Below are 21,266 nucleotides of genomic sequence, written 5' to 3' on the forward strand. Positions count from 1 at the left end.
AGTTTAAGCATCCAATTCTTGATTTCGGCCCAGGTCAAGATCTCAGGATTTTTGAGATTCAGCCTCATGTTAGGCTCTGCGCTGGGCATGGAGTCTGCCTAGAATTCTCTCTCTACTTCTCCCCGCCCCACTGTACTTATGTGCTTTCTCACTCTAAAAAAAAAAAAAAAAAAAAAGGAAAAAAGGTGTTTGTAAGCACATGCATGTGTGCATATAGATGGACAGATATGCACATAATTTGTATGCACATAAAATACCTTTAGAAAAATATACAAGAAACTGGGGCACTCGCGTGGCTTAGTCCATTAGGTATCTGCCCTCAGGTCTTGATCCTAAGGGCCTGGGATTGAGCCCTGCATTGCGCTCCCTGCTCAGTGGGAGCCTTCTCCTTTTGCCTCTGCTGCTCCCCCTGCTTGCGTTCTTTCTCTTGCTCACTCTCTCAAATAAATAAATACAATCTTAAAAAAAAAAAAAAAAAAAGAAAGAAAGAATAGAAAAGAAAAACATACAAGAAACTGAAAAAAATCAGTTATCCCCAGGGAGGGAACTAGATTAGAAAGTGATTCCTGGGATCCCTGGGTGGCGCAGCGGTTTGGCGCCTGCCTTTGGCCCAGGGCGCGATCCTGGAGACCCGGGATCGAATCCCACATCAGGCTCCCGGTGCATGGAGCCTGCTTCTCCCTCCGCCTGTGTCTCTTCCTCTCTCTCTCTCTCTCTCTGTGACTATCATAAATAAATAAAAAAAATTAAAAAAAATAAAAAAAAAAGAAAGTGATTCCTTGTATCTTTTGAATGTGAATTACTATTTATTCAAAAAATATGTTTAAAAAATATTGTAAACAGCCAAAGCAGCCACTTATGAGAGAGGGCCATTTGTGGACCTGAGTAGTTGAGAGCAGAGGTCATCAGTGAGAGAACCACCCTCCCTTCCCAAACACCCAGCATGTGCTGCCCCAGTCAATCACACAGCCCTGCCATGACCGAAACAGGGAGCACCTTACAGAAGGGCTGTCATGATTAAACACTGCTGGTCCATAGAGCCAGGTCAGACTTTTTAGCCACCACTACCCACAACAGAGGCTGGTGGCATCACCTCCAGAAGGGAACAAAGGTAACAGGTATATATCAGAAAAGCACAGCAAGGGAGATGGTTCTGAATGGGAAAGATGAGAAAAGAAAAGATAGCAAATACTGCCAGAAATCTACGCCAATTCAAAGAACCCTGAGTTGAGTGGTCTAAAGGGGACCAGAAGAGAAAGTGATTTTTTTTTCCCATTTTATACTCTATTTTGCGGGGGGGGGGGGGGGGGGGGGGGGGGGGGTATTAAAGAAACCACGCATTTATCAGTTTTAGGTTTTCTTGTTGTTGTTGTTTTGTACAAGAGACCAAGTAAAGGAAAGGAAGAGAAGAAGGGAAAACAATTCTAATGTTTTTTAAAAATACAGGGAAATGATTTGCTTAGATAGGTATCTCATCTCTTGCCTTTTCTCCAGAGACTTGGTAACAATCAAAAGTTAATTCGTAGGAAAAAAAAAAAAAAAAAAAGTTAATTCGTAGGGTTAATAAAATGAGTTAGTGAAAATGAGATTCTGAAGAGGAAAAACTAATACAGATAAGTTTTGAGTAGGAGATTTAGCTATGAGTTTTCTGACAGCCATGGCAAAAATGAAAATGCGACTGCCCATATGTGATAGTATTTATTTTCAAAGAAAGAGGTTTATCAGTTCATCAATGTACTGACTTACGTACAGATGTTTTCCTCTTGGATCAAATACCATCCTGGTCTCAGTAACAATTTCCAGACCAATCACCAAGCACAGCATTGACTTGGACTCATACTCACCCCCATCTCTTCTTCCCGTACCACATACTGGGCCACTTTGAATGAGCTCAAGTATTCATTCATGCCCTGCAGTTCTGTGTCTTCTGTCTCATCTTGGTTACGGTCCAGAAGTCGCTCAATGGCCTTATCATCATAGTGGATAACACTGCTATCTTCCCCCTCTTTGTTGTCTCCTCCTGTAAAGAATCAGGGGTCCACACCCTCAAAGTCAGCTTCAGCAGCTGCAGTGGTAAAAGCACATCCTAGAAGACCCTAGGTCCAAGTCTCAGGACCCTAAGTATCAATATACCCTTTAGAGAGGCCGAGCCCCACACCAAAACAAGTTCCTGACCAGCTCACCTCCATCTGTGGCTTCATCCTTAAATAGTTCCTCAGTGCCAAACTTGAGGATGTCATCAAGCTCTTGTTTGGACATGGATCCAGTCTTGGAGCCCAGCCCAGGCCGAACCACTAGATGCGTCAGCATCATCTTCTTCTTTGCCACCTGCGTGATGCGCTCCTCCACTGACGCACGGGTCACAAATCGATAAATCATCACCTTCTTATTTTGCCCAATACGGTGAGCTCTGCTAAAAGCCTGAAGTTGGGTACACAACAAAGCCAGAAATTGAAGTAACCATATTTTCCTGCTTCTGCTGTTGCCTTGATGTTCACATAATAAGCTAAATCCAGCACAAGGCAAGAGCTGCAACTTGCTTTCAAATGAACTACCCCCCCCCGACCCCACCCTTTATCATGGTATCCAAAATAAGACCATAGCTAATCCAAACTCTCTGGCTCATGTGATATAAAAGACATAGAAAGAATCTATTGTTTCCCCCCTGGAACAACTAATTCCAGATGGTAAAGCCCTCACAGAGAATACTTGCATTATACCAGTAAGTTACTGTATATGAAGGCCGCTACCTCTGCTCACCTGGATGTCATTATGGGGGTTCCAGTCAGAGTCATAGATAATAACTGTGTCAGCAGTGGCCAGATTGATTCCAAGGCCCCCAGCCCGCGTGGAAAGCAAAAAGCAGAACTGTTGAGCACCCGGTGCTACAAAAGGAACCAAAACAGCATTATTAGTGTCTCCTGAATTCCAATTAATAAATGTAGAAGAAATGTCAGAAATATAAAACATCATCAGGCAAACACCACAGTAGTAAATCACCGTAAGCAAGGTCCACGGATGGATGCTGAGATCAATGTGCAAGTTTAAGGAGAAACAGTATAAGACCACAGTCTCAAATACCTCCCTCATCCAGTCATGGAGGTGAAAGGCACAGCACAGGAAATACAGGGATACTATAATAGTGTTGTATGAAGACAGATGGCAGCTACACTTGTAGTGAGCATAACTCACAGTTGTCTAGTTACCACCCGGCACACCTGATACTTTACTATGTCAACGATACGTCAATTAAAAAAAAAAAAAAGATATCAATTATAATATGAAAAAGAGTACAGTAGAGATACTAAGTAGATACCACCTGAACTGAGTGATCAAGGTTAACATCACCAGTAATGGAACATTATCAATATCATGTCCTCCCCTTAGTATGATGCAATGAAAAGAACATAGCATTGCTTTTATGGCATTCTTGCCCAAAATGTCTAATAAGCTCAACCTACTCAAGAGAAAGCGTCAGACAGACCCAAACTTAGAGACAGTCCAGAAAAACTAACTAGTGATCCTCAAAAGTATCAACAGCATGATAGCAAAGGAAAGAATGAAGAACTGTCACAGAGAGGAAGAGACACAATAACCAAATCCAATGGGAGATCTGGTATTGGATCCTGAAATAGAAAAAGGACATTAGGAGGAAAAGTGGTGACATTCAATTAAGGTCTACATTTTAGTTATTAGTATGACATCAGTCATCACATCCTGCTTTTGACAGTTGTACTGTGGTTATAGAAGCGGTTATTAAGAGAAGCTGAGTAAAGAATATATGTGAATCCTGTATTATTTTTTGCTACTTTAAAGTCCAAAATTAGGGGCACCTGAGTGGCTCAGTAGGTTAAGCGTCTGCCTTCAGCTCAGGTCATGATCTCAGGGTCCTGGGATCAAGCCCTGTGTTGGGCTCCCTGGTCTCCCAGGAGCCTGCTTCTCCTTCTCCCTCTAACCCTCCACCTGATTGTGCTCTCTCATTCTCTGCCAAATAAATAAATAAAATCGTAAAAAAACAAAAAAAAACAAAACAAAAAGAAGTCCAAAATTATTATTATTTTTAATTTATTTATGATAGAGAGAGAGAGAGAGGCAGAGAGAGAAACAGGCTCCATGCACCGGGAGCCGGACGTGGGATTCGATCCCGGGTCTCCAGGATCGTGCCCTGGGCCAAAGGCAGGCGCCAAACCGCTGCACCACCCAGGGATCCCCCAAAATTATTTTAAAATAAAAAGTGAGGGGGTACTTGGCCGACTCAGTTGGAAGAGCATGTAATACTCAATCTTGGGGTCACGAGTTCAAGCCCCATGGGTGAGTGCAGATATTAATAAAAAAGTTAATAAACTTTCTAGGGGATCCCTGGGTGGCTCAGCAGTTTAGTGCCTGCCTTCAGTCCAGGGAGTGATCCTGGGGGCCTGAAATAGAGTCCCACATCAGGCTCCCTGCCTGCATGGAGCCTGCTTCTCCCTCTGCCTATGTCTCTGCCTCTGTGTGTGTGTGTGTCTCTCATGAATAAATATTTTTTTTAAAAAAACTTTCTAAAAAAATTAATTAAATTAAAAATAAAGAGGAGGAGGAGGAGGAAGAAGAGCAGCAGCTACTGCTATGAATGGCTTAGTTGAGTAAGTCCTGGTCCCTCTCTGGGCCTCAAGATACAACAAAGAGGGTTAAATGAAAGCTCCTCGTGTATCAAAAAGGATGAAGACGGGGCAGCCCTGGTGGCTCAGCAGTTTAGTGCCTGCCTTCGGCCCAGGGTGTGATCCTGGAGACCCTGGATCGAGTCCCATGTCAGGCTCCCTGCATGGAGCCTGCTTCTCCCTCTATCTGTGTCTCTGCCTCTTTCTCTGTGTCTCTCATGAATAAATAAATTAAAAAAAAAAAAAAAAAAAGGATGAAGATTCCAAAGGAAAAAATTATCTGCTAGGAAAAGCCCAATACATTCAATCAGGGCATTCAAAAGCTTTACTCTTCCACATCAATTGACAAAAATCCTAAAGAACCACACAGAAAAGCAGACATACAAGAACAAATGATCCATGCAAAGTCGTGAGTGAATGAGAACATACAGACTGAAGCCACTCCTTCTGACTTACCATTGAAGCGGTCAATGGCCTCTTGCCGCATATTCCCAGTGATCCCACCATCAATACGTTCATACTTATAACCTTCATGTTCCAAGAAATCTTCTAATAGGTCTAGCATCTTGGTCATCTAGAAAAGAAGCACAGTTTAATTAAGGGGGAGTCAGATGACAATTGCCTGCCTCATGTCGCTGAGGGCTGTCTACCGTTTTCTCCTCAAGCTCCCAGCCTAGCCCACAAAATACCTGAGAGAAGATGAGTACACGGTGCCCACCCTCCTTAAGGTTCTTGAGCATCTTCTGTAGCAGCAATAATTTCCCAGATGCTCGAATTAGGGCACTGCCATCATACATGCCATTAGGCATTTTAGGGGCTTCCTGAGGAAAGGAGCACAAAAGAGAAAAACATTGAACCAAATGGAGCAACTCCAGCCCAGTGAGGAGCAAGAGAAGGCACAGCATACCATTGCAGCCACGGGAAAGAGGTATGGGTGGTTGCAGCACTTCTTCAGATCCATCACCACATTTAGCAGAGAAACCTGGTTGCCACCACCTCGAGCATTGAGTGCTTCAAAGTTTCGAGTGAGAATGTACTTGTAGTATTTCCTACGTGGACAAGACAGAAAGATCAGACTCAAGAGCTTTTATAGGACTCCTAACTTCACATGACTCATAATACCATCCCAAAGTCTGAGATCTTCCTCCCAACATACCTCACTTTGGGACCTAACAGATGGAACCCTAATAAGCACCAGCACCACCATGTTAAATAAGGTATTCAACTAAATAAGAACTATGGCATCAAGTTTCTGGAGATCTTGCTTGCGCTGGTCACCAGATGCCCTGAAGCAAAGTATAGGGAGGAATCGGAAGCACTCTTCAGACTAGTAGGTGTCTAACTACTTTTACAAAATGGAGTCGATGCTTCTGAACCTTCTGACTCACTTCTGCATGGGGCTCAGCTCCACACGCACAATCAGTTCTGTCTTGGATGGCATATTCTTGAACACATCAGCTTTGAGACGCCGCAACATATGAGGGCCCAGCATATCATGCAGTTTTTTAATCTGGTCCTCCTTGGCAATGTCAGCAAACTCCTCCAAGAAGCCTTCTAAATTGCTTCAGAAAGAAAGGAAAGTGATATAGGAAATGGGCAACAGGAAGATTTGAAGCAGAATTATCAGCTGATTATGGAGAAATGTACACTTACTGGAATCTCTCAGGGGTGAGAAAGTTGAGCAAATGAAACAACTCTTCTAGATTGTTTTGTAATGGAGTCCCAGTCAGCAACAGCTTGTGTTGGAGTGAGTAACCATTTAAGACCCGGAAGAACTGAAGAAGCAGATGGAGAAGGTAAAATTCAATGAAAAGAGGGCTCTGGTAAATTTCTGCAAACTGAGCTGTTTTGCTGCCCAATAGTTAAGCCCTCCCCGCTCCCCCATCTCTATCTCCCTTTTAAGGTCTGGCCACCAAGGGGAATCCCAAGTGAGGAGGGAAGGCAGAGAGACCACTTCACCCTTTCCTCTCCTCCTAGGTCCCCTCTTAATGAGTAGGTGGTACCAGAAAATTCAAACCAGGGGCCATAACCTCCCTCCTTTCCTTCACCTTTGACTGATTGTTCTTGAGACGATGCGCTTCATCCACGATAAGGCAGGCCCAATCAATGGAACCCAAGATAGCCATGTCAATGGTGATCAATTCATAAGATGTCAGCAGCACGTGGAATTTCACAGATGCCTCTTTCTACACAAGGAGAAGACCTGGTCACTAATGTGCAACTCCTCAAATGCAGGTTAACCCAAGAGACTTATGGGGTCTTTCCTCCTCCCAATTGTTATCCTTCTGCCTCACCTCAGGGACTGAGGTCAGAAGAAGCAGTAAGCCCACAGCAACAACTCCCTCTAGGGTGCTCTCCCTCCCACTGAGATACCTTCATACGAGAGGCTTTCTTGCCACCACGAATGGCGTTGTCTTCAAAGGAGAACTCATTCTCTCGGATGATGGCACGGCTGTCTTTGTCACCCACATAGGTCACCACATACATATCTGGAGCCCACATTTCAAACTCCCGCTCCCAGTTGATGATGGTAGAAAGAGGGGCACTGACTAGGAAAGGGCCTTTGGAATGACCCTTGGAGAAAGAAGAAAAGTGGCAGAGTAAGGACTGAAGGCCCCAGCATAGTACTGGCCTAGCACCCATCTCTACCACTGCCCACAAAGCCAGCCAAGGACCAGCATGTGTGCTGCTCCTACCCTTGCCTTTCTCTACGTACGTAAATGCCTTGTCTACTTCCCACAGCACAGCCACCTTTACAGAGAATTTAAAATCTGAGCCTTTCCTGTATGTCTTTCCATGCTAATTCCACTCACAACTCTCTTTATCTCAACAGGTATTTATTCCTCCAAGACTGAGGCTCTATGCATCTACCACTGACTCTACCCAGGTTGCCATCTCCCCAGTCTATCTCTGTGGACATGTGTCTACCTGACTGTCATTCAACAGTGTTCTTCAAGTTTTGTGACCAATTTTTCCTTCCTTTTCCTCTCTCCTCAAAATGTGAAACGACCACAACATAAAATACCCACATAAAAAAACTAACAGCCCCAGCTTTCCTACCTCCTTGTAGAGAGAATAGAGGAAGACTGCTGTCTGGACAGTCTTCCCAAGGCCCATCTCATCAGCCAAGATGGTGTCGGTGCCTTGAGCCCAGGAGAAGCGCAACCAGTTCAAGCCCTCCATTTGATAGGGGTGCAGGGTTCCCCCTGTAGCATCCAGGTACTCTGGCTGTCGCTCATACTTCACTGTTGGCTGAAGGATGAAATGAAGGAAGTCAAGTGCCGGCAAGAACTCCCTTCTGTAAGGTAACAGATGCTTGCTCCTCACACATCCTCACTAGATTCTTAAGAGCCACAAAGATTGTGGGGGAGGGAAAGATCCCCAACAGCCATTGTAACTTTGTGTTTGATTTAGGATCCTCCAGGAAGGCAACTAACCTGTCAGACAGATGGGAGATCTTGGTCCTACAGATCCCTGATGAAAGATACATCGTAGCCTCCCTAGCAATACAGTAATTCTGCTAAGCAAGGTTCACCTGGTAAATAATCATATGTTCCCCCTAGGGTCATCTTTTTAACCTTAACAGCCCTTACATTATATTACACAAATAAAACCCAGAGAAACTGAGCCACTGAATTATGAGTCAGAAGACCCAGGTTCCAATACCAGTTTCATTAAAGTGTGGTTGTGTGACCCATCCCTAGATAATACTTTCTCAATCACAGGAAACACCATCTCCTATGTTTTTATTTTTGATGATGCAAGAAGAAAATGATTCTAGCATATCCCTGGTTTAGAGCTGTGGAGAAGTAGGGAAGCATTCTACTCTGAAGTTACTATTGGCAGAGCATCAGTAAGAGCACCATCAGAGGACTAGAGCACATGAGATTTATCCTCCTACCCAACAAATTCTACCCTTTCTTCTGCCCCAACTCACATCAACTGTAGGAGTTTCAGGAGGCCTCTCCAACTTCCTCAGCTTCACCTTCTTGAGCTTCTTGCCTGGTCGTCCTTCCTCACCCCTCATTAACTCCCTAAAGAAGACAAACATCACACAGCTGTCTAGAGTCCTTCTCAATAAGAACAAACTCCACACCTCAGCAAAGCTGCCCACCTGTGGTTCCAATAGCTCTGCTTGAAGAGGTCGTAGTCCTGTATCTCCACATCCTCACTCTCCCAGGATGCCTGATCGTAGGGCAAGTCCCGCCATTTGATCAAGTAGTGGACGTGGCCCTTCTTGTCCACACTACAAGGTCAAGGAGAAAAAAATCTTCAGAGCCAGAAGGCCATGCCTCACTCTCAAAAAGTGCCAATAATGGGTATTCCAAAAACTAGACTTCTAGGAATGCCAGATGCCACATGTAATCAGAGTCTCTACTACACAGTCTTTGGACCTAAAATTACATCTAATCTATAGTCTTCTCCTGTGGCTCAAATACCAGGATTCAGTCAGTTAATAATATATCAAGTACACATCTCTTCCAAGTTTAAATCACCGGTGACATCCATTTTCTTAATCCCTTGGGCAGCAGTCTCTCAGTGGATATGCTGCCTACCTCCAATATGCCCAAGACCACCACCAGTCTGGCCCAGCTCCACTGGTACCTGTGGTTGAGAATTCGGTGGATCATCATCCACTCAGGTTTTATCCCATAGCGATAGAAGCGTTCCTCCATTTCTGCAAATTTAGGGTCTTTGTTCTTACGCTTCCGGCTCTTCTCTTCATCACCACCAAAGTCCCCAGAAGGTGGTTCATCCATATCATTCTTCCGCTGATAGTTTCGGAACATCACTTGACAGTGCAGCTCCAACTGCAGGCAGAGAGGATAGCAGTCACCAAGGAGTGGCATCCATCCACAAGGCTGTTTCTCACGACCCTCTTCCCTGCAGCCCCCAGATCTCTCACCTATCCCAGGTTTACCTGCAGTTCAGATACCCAGGAGCAGTGCCAATAAGACATGCCTTGCCACTTCACAAAGAATTGCCGCTCTGGCCGCCCCTCCAGGGGCTTGGGAGAGGGAGTATTGGGATCAGCATCTGGAGGCCGAGGCACTGGTGTGGGAGATGGTGGCTGACCCCATTTCCAGATTAGAATCTTCTGAACTTTGCCCTTAAGAGCTGGACACTGAGAAAAAAAGAGGATTCAACACCAAATCATTACCAAGAGGAGGAAATGACACAGTTGGGAACCTGACTCTTGGTTTTGGCTTGGGTCATGGTCTCGGGGTCATGGGATCGAGGACTCTGCTTGAGTTGCTCTCCTCACCTCCACCCTTGCACCCCCACTCGTGCACTTACATGCTCTCACTCTCTCTCTTAAATAAATAAATGATAAAAACTTTAAAATCTCAAAAAAAAAAATTTAAATCTCATTTCAAGAAGGACCACTCTAAGTAAATAATAATAGAACTCCTGCTCTACTTCTGGACTTCATCCAGTACCTGAGTGACCCTATTGCTACTATATGTTTAACAAGGCCAGTAACTAGACTTCAACAACAAACCAGAACAAGGAAAGCACAGAAAGCCCCAAGACTTGGATCCCAAAATTCCTCTCATAACCAACTGACAAGCAATTAAGTGACTCTACTAACCATTTTAAACTACTAAGACCTTGGGGCACCTGGGTGGCTCAGTTGCTTAAGCATCTGCCTTTTGCTTGGGTCATGATCCCAGGGTCCTGGGTTCCAGCCCCATGTAGGGCTCCCTGCTCAGCAGGAGTCTGCTTCTCCCTCTTTCCCTGCTCTTCCCCTTGCTCATTCTCTCTCTCTCAAATAAATAAATAAAATATTTTAAAAAATAAAGTAAAATAAAATAAGCTACCAAGACCTCAAGGCTGGGTGCCAAGACAGGGTGGATGCTCTAAGCTAGAAGCACAACCCTTAAGAGAGCTGGCAAAACATCAACTCCTCTATTCAAAGTTAGTCCTACGTTTTCCCAGACTATGTGAGAAAGGAAAATAACTTGTCTCAGGGCTAAAAGACAAAGAGTTCTCCAATGACCTCTCCTGCACCTCAGCGCCCCTCCCCCGCCAAGCCGACACATGAAAGAGGTATACCCTTCTGCTAGACTGCACTACCCACACCTCCCACCTTTGCTGGGGTCAATCACTCACCGTACAACGGGGACAGAGCCATTCACCATTAGGGATCTCTGGCAGTGGGGGGTTCAGGCAGTGGATGTGGTAAGATGAAGGACAAGTGTCGCAGCAGAGCAACTCCCCACCATCCTTACAGACACGACAGAATTCCATATGGTGGTCATCCTCCTCTTCAGGATCTCCTCCAACCTCTTCCAGGATCTCCTCACCTTCTGAATTGTCCTCTTTAGCCTCCCACTGGATGCCTTCCTTCTCCTGCAGTAAAGGACCAGAGTCAGATCACCACCACCCCCCACCCACCCAAATCAGAACCACACCCATTCTTTTGAATGCTTCCCAAAGTCCACACCAGGAACACCACCCAGGCCCAAAAAAACCTCATCATCCCACCCTTCCTCTCAAGGGTTCCAAAGGGCCACACAATGGCCAGGTACTCACGCAGTGTGGACAGCTCCACTTGCCCTCAGGAGCCTTCTCCATATCCGGATCCAGGCAGACCATGTGGTAAGCTCGGGGACAGGTATCACACAGGATGATCTCACCGCCTTGCTGGCACACCTCGCAATAGTCCTGGTGGTCTGTCTCATAACCATCCACAGCAGTCACCTCCTCCTCGCCTGGGCAAGGAAGAGGGAAAGCCCAGTTATTAGAAAAAAACTACCTCCCCCCGCCCCCTCTAAAATAAACTTAACCCTGATCTCCTTAGGGAGATTCTTCCCCAATCATTCCCACCCTATCCCATTCACACACAGACACAAAAAAGAAACACACCTTTCTTTTTCTTTTTAGTGGTTCGGAGTTTCTTGCGGCTGCGGCTACTGCGGCTGGTGGAACCGTCAGAAACAGAATAGCTATTGATACTGGCATCATCGAAGTCAGATTCCACATCTAAGTCATCATCCTCACTCTGGCAGAATGAAAAGAAAGAAAGTTAGAGGTTGAAGCCAAGGGAAAGGAGAATGCTAGAGAAGGGATCACTCTCTTACTAAGGGTGCTAGAACCCCAGCCAGGACAGTCAAGTAAGAAGCCTAGTCACCTTGTTGTGGAGCCACCTGTCCCCATTCTTACATGCCTACTATAAAGGCTAGACTCTGACATAAAGTAACATCATTATTAGATAAGACACCCTCACCAAAGGGATGGGTTGGGCTCTCACCGAGGATCTCTTACGCTTAGAACCAAAACCTCCCAGCTTGATTTTCAGGGGAGCTACTTTCTTAGGTTTAGGCTTCTTGGCATCAGGTACACGAGGGCTGCCCTTTGGCTTCCTCCGAGCATTGGGACCTAAAGATCAGAAAAGCACAAGTAAGATAGTATAATCCAAATGCATGACAAGGTAGAAGATGGGGAAGATGATAAAATATTCTCCACCTAAGCTGGTTTCCCCATGTTCAGCTTCCCAAACCTCCTAAATCCAGGACTCATTTCTCCCTCACACTCCTCTATCTTTAGGCTAACAGAGCAGCACCCCCATGCTTCCTCTAACTTCAACAATCCCAAGCCCATGTCAGTCCCGCCTTGCATTGGATCCCATTTCACCTTTGCCCTCCTTGGTCTTGGCCTTGCGGATAGGGACCTCCACCGGGGGAGGAGGTGGTGCAACTTCAGTGGCCGTCACCATGCTCTCCACCACAGCCACCGCTGCTGCTGCTGCTGCCGCCACTGAAGCCCCAGAACTGCCTTTGAAGGGATTGTTGGTGCTGAACTCACGCCACTTTGCACCCAAAACCATCATCATTTTGGAGACAGCAATCTTGGGATTTTTGGCAGCAATGAGGGGCCTGGGGGACAAATGGACAAGAACAACAAAGTGAAAAGAAGTTTAAGAATAAAAGAGAGAGAAAGAGAAGTAAGAAGAGATCATACAAGCACTCTCCTCTCCCAGGCCCAAGACGCTCTTGTTTACCGGACAAATTGGCTGAAGGCCTTGTAGTTGGTGAGGGTACGATAATCCTCCTCTGAGAACACATGGTCAATGTCTTCCATGCCCCAGTCTTCTAGGAGCTGAGCAGATGATTTAGGCTCCTGCAGAGAGAGCAAGGTCAAAGACCTGACACCTAGTACCCACACTTGCTAAAGAGAATCTGAGCTGAGATGAAGGCTTGCAAGACCAGGGAAGAAGAGCAAAGAGAAAATCATTTCAAACGGGGAGAGAAGAGCACTAAGGGGCAGGGTATTATCTGGGAGATAAAGGACAGAAGTGGACAGCAAGCACAGAGGAAAGGACAGAGGTCCAAGGCACCTTTGAATCATCGTCGTCGTCATCCTCTTCTTCCTCTTCCTTCCGCTTGGATTTGCTCTTCTTTTCTTTCTTAGGTCCAAGCTTCTTCTTCTTCTTCTTGCCAGGGGTATAGTCGCTGCCCTCACTGTCTGAGCGAAGAGCCACCTCTTCCTCCTCCTCCACAAACTCCGGCCCCTCCCCAGAGCTGTCCCCCAGCTGCCGGCATAAGAGCATACGCTGGAGCAGGGAAGGGGGAGAGGGAGAGGGAGACAGACACACACATGCTACACACATGCTGACCTCAGGACAGCCCTGAGGCTCATCCCCAGGGCTGAGGACCTCAGGACCTGGCCCACCATTCTAGAAGAAGAAACAAATGCCCCTCCTACCCCTCGACCATTCTCAGAGCTGCTCCCTTCTTCTTATTATTCCCCAAAACATCCAGTCACCCACTCACCTCCTTTTTTTGGCGCTTGCTCTTAGGGATTTTAGGGTCCCGAGGTTTCTTAGGCTTTTTCTTCTTCTTGAGCTTTGGAGTCTCTGCTTCTGACAAATCCTCTTCTGGGTCCTCTTCATTTTCTACATATATTTGGCAGAGAAAGACAGGTAGAGAAAAGATCAATAGCAAAAGGTTAGAGCCTAATCCAGAGGCTTTAGACTTTATTCCCCCACCTCTTGTCCCAGATTCCACTGAAGAGAACTGCTATACTCTCCACAGAAGGAAGCTGATACTCAGGACAAAAACAGACAAAGAGAGAGCTGTATATACCCGAAATAGGCCTGCCAGGCCAGACCAGGCCCACCTCGGGCAGCTGTCCAGACCCCTGCCTCCTTTCCCTCATCTCTAACAGGAGTCCTCTATATGTTCACCAGTGCAGCTCCAGCAAGCTGCTTAGAATTAACCAAATAAGAGAAATATATCTAGCCCTCCTCTAACTGCCCACCAAATATTCTACAAAGCAAGGAATGAAAATGAAAGAGCCTATCAGTGCAGGGGGCCCAGAAACCACACCCTTGACTACCCACTCTGGGTCATCACTGCTCAAAACCACCAGAATCCTCAAGCCCCAGGTTCAGTTGTCCGCCCAATATCACACCCACTCCCAAACATAATTTCCTTTCCCCATCTCCAGCTCTACTGTTCCTCCCCAGCTTCTCCTGGGTCAGTAGCCTCTTCTCCCCAGGGGCCCAAATCAGCCCAGCTGTCACCATCTCCTCCACACACACCCCCATCCTCCTCCCATCTGGCTCCACCTCCTTCCCTGGCTGGGAGCACACACAAAGCCTAGGGTAATACTGAGAGCTCCTGGGCAGGGCTAGGTGGGAAGGGGCACAGGGGGAGGAGAAGGCCAGGACGCAGCTTCCTTTGTAACTAACACACATTCACACCAACTCCCTCCTCCCTCCTCTCTCTCCTTCTTCCTAAGCCACCCCCGCCCAGGGAGGCGGGAGTGGAGAGAAGGAGGGAGTGCCTCACCCACTGAAGAGAGGGAAAATGGCTCCTGACCGCAAAAGCCAGCCCAGGGCACCCAGCTGCCAACATAGGACAGGAAGTAGCAGGGGAGAGGGGGTTGGGTTGAGAGAGGTAGCCGAGGAAAGACTACCCTCACAAGACTTCCCAAATTGCTACCTGGCCCTAGGTCCACATACCACTTCTCCTAACACCTATTTTGGGATGACACAGTTCTCAACAAGCCACTTTAATGTCCTAGGCAAGGAAACCCAAGACAAACATGAAGGGTAATACTACAAGAAAGACTGGGTCACTGCCTCAATCATAATTATTTTTCCAATCATCAGAACTAAGATTTAACAAAGGCTCAGTGGAGCTGTGGTCACAGCATGCAACTTTCTTGAATTTTTGATACCCAAAAAATTTAGCTTGAGGAATGGGAGACCAGAAGAAGTCTCCACAACTCAGTTCCCTTCTCACCACCTACCTCCTCAAGAGTCCAAGCCATAGGCCCTAAACTACCTCTCACAGATTAGAAGTAGCCACCTATCCAGCATATGTGATGTTCACACGAAGAAAAGAAGAGCAGCACCTGGACAGTGCGGGACAATATGCTTCCTTCTCTTCTCTTCGCCCCTGACTCCCAGAACTAGCCCTAAAATGCTTCTGGCTCCGCCCTTCCTGAGCAAGGCAGATACTAGGGAATATGAGACATTAGGCTTGACAAAGCACCATCAGCCTCCCCCCACTCAGCCCAGGATCAGGCCAGGCATATGAAAGCCCCTCCCATTCCCTTGGGAATGGAACACCAGCTTGGATCTCACCAGAAAGAACCATTTTCTTAAGGCTTCTTCAAAGCAATCCCCCATGTCATCCCCCTCACTAATAAGTCACATCTCTCAGTTCCTCATCTTCCTCACCTCCGTGAAAGCTGGATACCAGGACAAACCCATGCAGGTGAAGGGAACACCCATCCACATAAGACCCCCAAACTTCTCAAGCAGATAATGCACCAAGACAACATTCAAAGTGGCTGAGACATAAAAGAAGATTTGGGAAAGGGGCAGGAATGGGGTGTGGCAAGTGGAAAAACTGGGTCATGCTACAGCTTGGGGCAGAGTTCACCCTGGGAGCCTGCACTGCTCCCAATCAACACAGGGGCAGCCCCAGCCCAAGGGGCCAATGGGAAGCCAAAATGTGGAACCAACATTGGCTGGACAGCACTACTACTTTTCTTGCCCCTCAGAGAGAGAGTCAGATCATGTTACCAATGCTGCTACCCCACCCCCACCTTGGGCAACAGTACAGAAATTTGCCACCTTGGTCTACACAGTGATGAGACTCGAGCCTAAGTTTCTCATCCCAACAGCTGAAGACTCAGCAACAAGACTGACCCCTTTACTAAGTGGCCTCAGTTTCAAACTAAGACTTGAAGACTTCCAACTTAGAAAACACCAAAATGTAGGAACATCTTTCCCAGACCTCCACAACTTACTGCTACAGCTAAGGAGAGAGAAGGCAGAAGTGAAAGATGTTTGATGGGAAACAAAAACACGACCAGCAGGCTCCGGAATTAAAGCAAAAATAAAGATAAGCAGAAGGATAAAGAAATGACATTTAAAAAAAAAGAAGCTTGAAAAAAAGGTCAAGGAAACAAGTAGGTGACTTAGCTACGGGCTGTGAAAAAGGAAAGACAGACAAGAGAGAGACATCCACTCAGATGCATGACATCAATCACCATTTGAGGAGAGTCAGGAGCTTCTCCAATCAGGCAGGATGATTACAACCATACGGGTTTGGCCAGTCCCAGGAGCCACCCACAAACACAGAACAACCCCCAACACACCTACACAAACACTTCATGACACCAGCCCAAACCCTAGGCTCCCTGCACCAAAGCAGAAGCCTCTAGGAAAAAAGTCTGTATTATGTCCATTTGCTATGGGAAGGGGGGGGGGGTGCCCAGGGTGTCACCTCCCTTCCTTTGCCCCTCCCTAGTATATCCTTCAGGTTGTGACATCCTACCCCAAGCCCCCATCATTTCCCCATTTGAAACATTCCAGCAATCTGCCTGCTAAAAGCTCTCTACATCCCAGCGGAGGAGCGCAATTCAAACTTCACAGTTGAGACATCACAGAAAACCGGTAACTGATCAGAAGCTAAAAATAATCAGATAGAGAGTAACCAGCACTCCCTCTCTCCTTTCCACAGCAGCAACCACAGGATCCTGCTAACACAGATGCCGGGCTGGTCTTCAACATGCAATCCTCGACACCCACCCGAACCCCCACCCCACCTCCAAGGGGTCCCAGCCACCTGCATTCCTCCGTGGACCCACACAAGGTAAGGTCTCCAGACCAGAGGGCTCCCTCAACTGGGAACTGCATAGCATTCCTTAAAACAGACAGTACAGCAAGCTTGCATCTCGGTCCCAGAGCCCAGGAGGCACATGGCTTCCACCCCCTCCCACAAGAGCTCCGCAGAAGGGAACCACTCCCTTCGGATGCCCTCCACCTCAGACTCTGCACGGAGAGAGAGAAACTCAACCTTGCCTCACCAGAGTCGCTAGGGAGGGCCCAAATGCCTCCTTCCTGCCCTGGGCCCTTGGGGAAGATTTACCTGGGTGGGGTGGGGGCAGGCTGTTGTTCAAAAGTGCATCCATATCTTCCTCCTCGCTGCCCGCGGAGCAGGGGGACGGGGAGCCCAGGCCCGACGCCATCCCCTTCCGCTCCCGGCCAGGGAATTGGCCCAGCTGCTCCTGCCTGCGGCCTGGGGCCCTCTACACTGGCCCGAGTCACTGTGCGGGGGAGGGGGGGAAGAAAGAGAGAACAGTCAGTGACGCGCACTGTCCCCCTCCCCCACACCCACCCGCTCTTTCCGCCCACCACCAAAGCGGCCCCCCCAACCCCAGCCACCCTAGCAGGGCACCCGAACCACTCAGGCTGAACTTAGTTCCACACTCCTCGAGGGCAGCCCGGAAGCCGGCTCCCCAACTGGAGCCCCCCAGATGAGCGGGAGCGACGCCCCCGAGGGCAGGCTGGTGCAGGCGTGGGGAGGGGGAGAAACCAGGCTGGACCGAGCAGGGTATGTCGGGGGGAGGGGGGTCCGAGTGGCCGCGGCGCGGGGGGGTCGGGGGAGGCGGCAGGCAGCGAGGCGCTCGGGGACACAAGGTCACTTGGGGGTGGGGGGGCGCCTCCCTGCGCCTGGGGAGGGGCCAGTCCCCAGACAGGGCAGCTCTCCAAAGGCTGTCCTCTGGGACAACTCAGGTTCTCCGGAGGAGCCACGGGGCCGAGGGGGCGTGGAGGCTCGGGCGCTCCAGGGGGCTGGAGGCTGGGACGCGGGGGGCGAGGGAGCGCCCACCGGGCAGGGGGCCGGGCCACGTGTCCCGGGGGGCAAGTGAGCAAAGGGCGAGGGGGCGGGCGCCGGGCATTGTGGGAGACCAAGCCCGAGATGGGAGTCGCGGGGAGCAGGACTCGGGCCGGCTTAGGGCGGGGGTGGGGGGGTGGGGGGGCAGGGCGCCCTGCAGGCAAGGAAAAGGAAGGGTCGGCTCCTCTGGGCAGGGGGCGGTCCGCGAGTCCGGGACATCTAAGGAAGGGGTGGATGCAGGGATGAGCTTGGGGGCTGGTCAGGCTCAGAGGGGCGTCTCTTTAGGAACCCCGCGCTCTCCTCACCCCGGAGCCGCCGCAGGTCGCGCTGGGTCCGGCCCGGTGTCACTCCCGCTCCGGCTCCTCCTCGCCGCGGCCGAAGGGGGGAAAATGGCTCCGGCTCCGGCGTCGCCTCTTAAAGGGCCCGAAACACCGGCCGGGAAATCCCACCGCACAGGCCCCGCCCCCCCACGGACAGCCCATAATAACCTCAACCAACTCCAACCCCCCCTCCACTACCGCCACCCTCCTCCTTAGGTCTCCCGGGCAACCCCCGCCCCCTCGTCGCTCCGGCAACCATTGGCCACGCCCCCTTCGAGCGCGCGCGCGCGTGTCACCCGGGCAACCACCCACCTCCGGCCATCCCATAATACACACGGACACCCCACCACCACCACCCCACACACACATACACTCCATACACCTATATGCTAAGGTTGTTGACATATCATAATATCGCAGACCTTTTGCAACTAACCCTTTCCCCACCTCAGACATCCCATAATAGCCATCCTTTGCCAACTTCTTCACTCTTGGCCCTAATGCTAACATCCCATAATAATTCGTCACCTCTCCTTCCCCATGGCCATCCCATAATAAGCACCCCTCCCAGCACTTAAGCCTCACAGCCCATAATACTCATTCCCCATCCCCCACAGACATCCCATAATAACCACTCTTCATCCACCCCCAGTTTGATATCCCATAATAGTCAGAAACAACGCCCCCCCCCCCCCAGTACTACAACGGACACTTCGGCCTCCTCCCACACACATCCCGTAATAATCAGTTTCCCACTTTTATACTGACATCCCATAATAACCAACCCCCTAGCCTGAGCTGCCCTCAGCCCCTGCAGACTAGGGTCTAGATCCTCACACCACCACCCTCAGCCTTCATACATGCGTTCTAACTCCACAGCCCATAATCACCTCTTCTCCTCTGTCAAAGAGATATCCTCTAATGATCGGCAGCCCTACTGTCACCCTACAGATGGACATCCAATCTCCTTTCCTCTAACGCTGGAAAGATATCCCATAATTTTACTCTCCCACCCACACCTTGATATCCCATAATAATGTCAAGGAGCCCGAGGTCCACCAGACATACTCTCATACTCCCAGCACATCCCATAATGCTTCATCGCCAGCCACCACCCCTATACCTTTCCAGCCAGGCATCCCATAATATTCACATTCATACCTCCCCCACCTCCTCAGGCTGTCAGGTCTATTCTAACACCCAGAGCCACAAGGTTGTAAGCAGGCTGCTACCCACACTGCCCACCCCAACTTGTACATACCTTTATCCCTTTCTAGGCCAAAGCAGTATCCTGGCATAAAACCTCTTGATGTCTAGGGCAAGCCCTACCTTCCCTCAGACCATTTCTAGACTCTCAGGAACTGCCAGTCAACCTAGGGCCCCACCCAATCCCACCCAAATCCAGTTATTCTCCAGATGCTTACCTCCAGCTCCAGCTCTTAAATACTGAGTAAGACCAGCCAAATACCAGGCTGACCAGATGAACCATTTACATAAAGTTTAATTCGCCCCACAGCTTCCCCTAATCATAATAAACTCCAATCTTTAGAAAGGAGTCTTTAGCCTACTTCTCAACATTTCAGCAGTCCTTCTCCCACCTCATCCTACCTCTCCAGGTCAGGTGGTGCAACACACCTGGGCCACTCCCATGGATGGACATCCCACCATGATGTGACATGAGAATATATATATATAATATACATATTATATATATATAATATATATGCCAAGATCCAAGACCCACTCTCCCTCGACTCACTGCTACTCATGTTCATTTAACAGATGTTGCCAGCATACCTAGTAAGGCACCAAGGTGGGCACCACAGGGAATGCAAGGACCACAGGTGCCTCCCTTCATCAAACAATGAGACAAGATAGAATGTCTGGTGTCAAGGGAACACTGCTCAGTGCTATTTCCCAACTTCCTGTTACAGAGAATAAAATAAATCCCAACTGGTCTCAGGAGAGATCAGATCCCAACAGAGGTTCTTGATAGTCCTTCTATAGGCTACAAGGTATTCCAAAAGGATGATATAGATGGGTGGCCAAGATATCTCCTCTCTGTTCCCTACCACACTAAGGGATTTTGATTGGAAAGCAATGTCCATCTATCCAGCGTTTCTGAATCCTATAATATCCTATCATGTGCCTCCTTCTTGAGAGACTCTTAACACACCAGAATTGTTACCCTCATTCTTGAACACCGAATTATGCTGACCCTCAATGTCCTGGACATTTTTTTTTAAGATCTTATTTATTTATTCATGAGAGACACACATAGAGAGAGAGGCAGAGACACAGGCAGAGGGAGAAGCAGTCTCCATGCAAGGAGCCCGATGCGGGACTCAATCCCGGGTCTCCAGGATCATGCCCTGCACTGAAGGCAGATGCTCAACCGCTGAGCCACCCAGGCATCCCTGTCCTGGACATTTTTAACCTGGACTGTTTGTATCCTGAAGTCTCATACTTCCAACTGCCCCCATTCTTATCTTGTTGGGGCCCCATGCTCCATCCAAAAAAACCTTTCGATGTATAATATTCACCATCTTCCCTCCTGTGTACAAGTCAACATTCCAGGATGCTTCCTTCATTCAATTATGCTGCAAGGTAGTCTTCCAACATGTACCCTCCACTTCCCAGACTGGGCCTATCTTGCAGTACCTTGGGGACCCAGCCCTAGAAAGTCCAAGAGCTCAATCTTAAGACCTGTTAGCCCTCAGAGAGCCTGCACCCATAAATCTGTCACTTTTCCCTCTTCCTGATTCCCAGAGAGCCAGGACCCAAATGAGAACCAATGTCCCGGCACCACTGCCTTGCTGCCCCTGACCCCTGAGGCAGAGATAATGCCTTTCTTTGTTCTCATGTGCCTTTTTCATACAAATCCAAGACCTACGGCAGTGGGACAGGTGGTAGAGAAACTGGGATGTTCTTCTAGGAGGAGCCTTCCTAATCAGAAGTGAATAGGATAGACCTCACGCCATCACTGCATTGCTCTTCTAATCTCACTTTCCTAGAGAAGGGGCCTGGCCAGAGGACTCTGCCCTTGCCTAGGAACCCAGGGCTGGAGACGTAGCAAGGAGAAATAAATTCAGGAGGTAAGAACTTGCTCCAAGAAAGTTACTATCCCGGGACGCCTGGGTGGCTCAGCGTTTGGGCGCCTGCCTTTGGCT

At 48.6% G+C, this 21,266-nt stretch overlaps 1 protein-coding gene across 7 annotated transcripts in view; it reads right to left on the bottom strand.

Annotated features, from left to right (window-relative positions):
• The window catches only part of CHD4 (chromodomain helicase DNA binding protein 4), a 29,244-nt gene extending 11,011 nt beyond the window's left edge, over window positions 1-18,233 (bottom strand). For 3 of the 7 annotated variants that reach the window (XM_041735478.1, XM_041735476.1, XM_041735475.1), the window contains exons 1-25: window positions 18,082-18,233; window positions 17,030-17,207; window positions 13,415-13,536; window positions 12,979-13,194; window positions 12,643-12,761; window positions 12,276-12,517; window positions 11,893-12,020; window positions 11,508-11,643; window positions 11,175-11,353; window positions 10,752-10,991; window positions 9,559-9,762; window positions 9,243-9,448; window positions 8,752-8,883; window positions 8,575-8,671; window positions 7,698-7,889; window positions 7,011-7,211; window positions 6,686-6,823; window positions 6,291-6,412; window positions 6,026-6,199; window positions 5,545-5,686; window positions 5,327-5,458; window positions 5,094-5,211; window positions 2,761-2,885; window positions 2,184-2,421; window positions 1,845-2,020 (exon numbers count right to left, since the gene is read on the bottom strand). In XM_041735478.1, coding sequence (XP_041591412.1) covers window positions 1,845-2,020; window positions 2,184-2,421; window positions 2,761-2,885; window positions 5,094-5,211; window positions 5,327-5,458; window positions 5,545-5,686; window positions 6,026-6,199; window positions 6,291-6,412; window positions 6,686-6,823; window positions 7,011-7,211; window positions 7,698-7,889; window positions 8,575-8,671; window positions 8,752-8,883; window positions 9,243-9,448; window positions 9,559-9,762; window positions 10,752-10,991; window positions 11,175-11,353; window positions 11,508-11,643; window positions 11,893-12,020; window positions 12,276-12,517; window positions 12,643-12,761; window positions 12,979-13,194; window positions 13,415-13,536; window positions 17,030-17,129 — 3,879 coding nt within the window. In that variant the 5' untranslated portion in view covers window positions 17,130-17,207; window positions 18,082-18,233. The remainder of the gene's footprint in view (window positions 1-1,844; window positions 2,021-2,183; window positions 2,422-2,760; window positions 2,886-5,093; window positions 5,212-5,326; window positions 5,459-5,544; window positions 5,687-6,025; window positions 6,200-6,290; window positions 6,413-6,685; window positions 6,824-7,010; window positions 7,212-7,697; window positions 7,890-8,574; window positions 8,672-8,751; window positions 8,884-9,242; window positions 9,449-9,558; window positions 9,763-10,751; window positions 10,992-11,174; window positions 11,354-11,507; window positions 11,644-11,892; window positions 12,021-12,275; window positions 12,518-12,642; window positions 12,762-12,978; window positions 13,195-13,414; window positions 13,537-17,029; window positions 17,208-18,081) is intronic. The other 4 variants (XM_041735479.1, XM_041735481.1, XM_041735480.1 and 1 more) reach the window with 4 other exon arrangements.
• Window positions 18,234-21,266: the final 3,033 nt, after the last annotated feature.

The sequence above is a fragment of the Vulpes lagopus genome, chromosome 21 (genome assembly GCF_018345385.1).
Source record: "Vulpes lagopus strain Blue_001 chromosome 21, ASM1834538v1, whole genome shotgun sequence".
NCBI lineage: Eukaryota > Metazoa > Chordata > Mammalia > Carnivora > Canidae > Vulpes > Vulpes lagopus.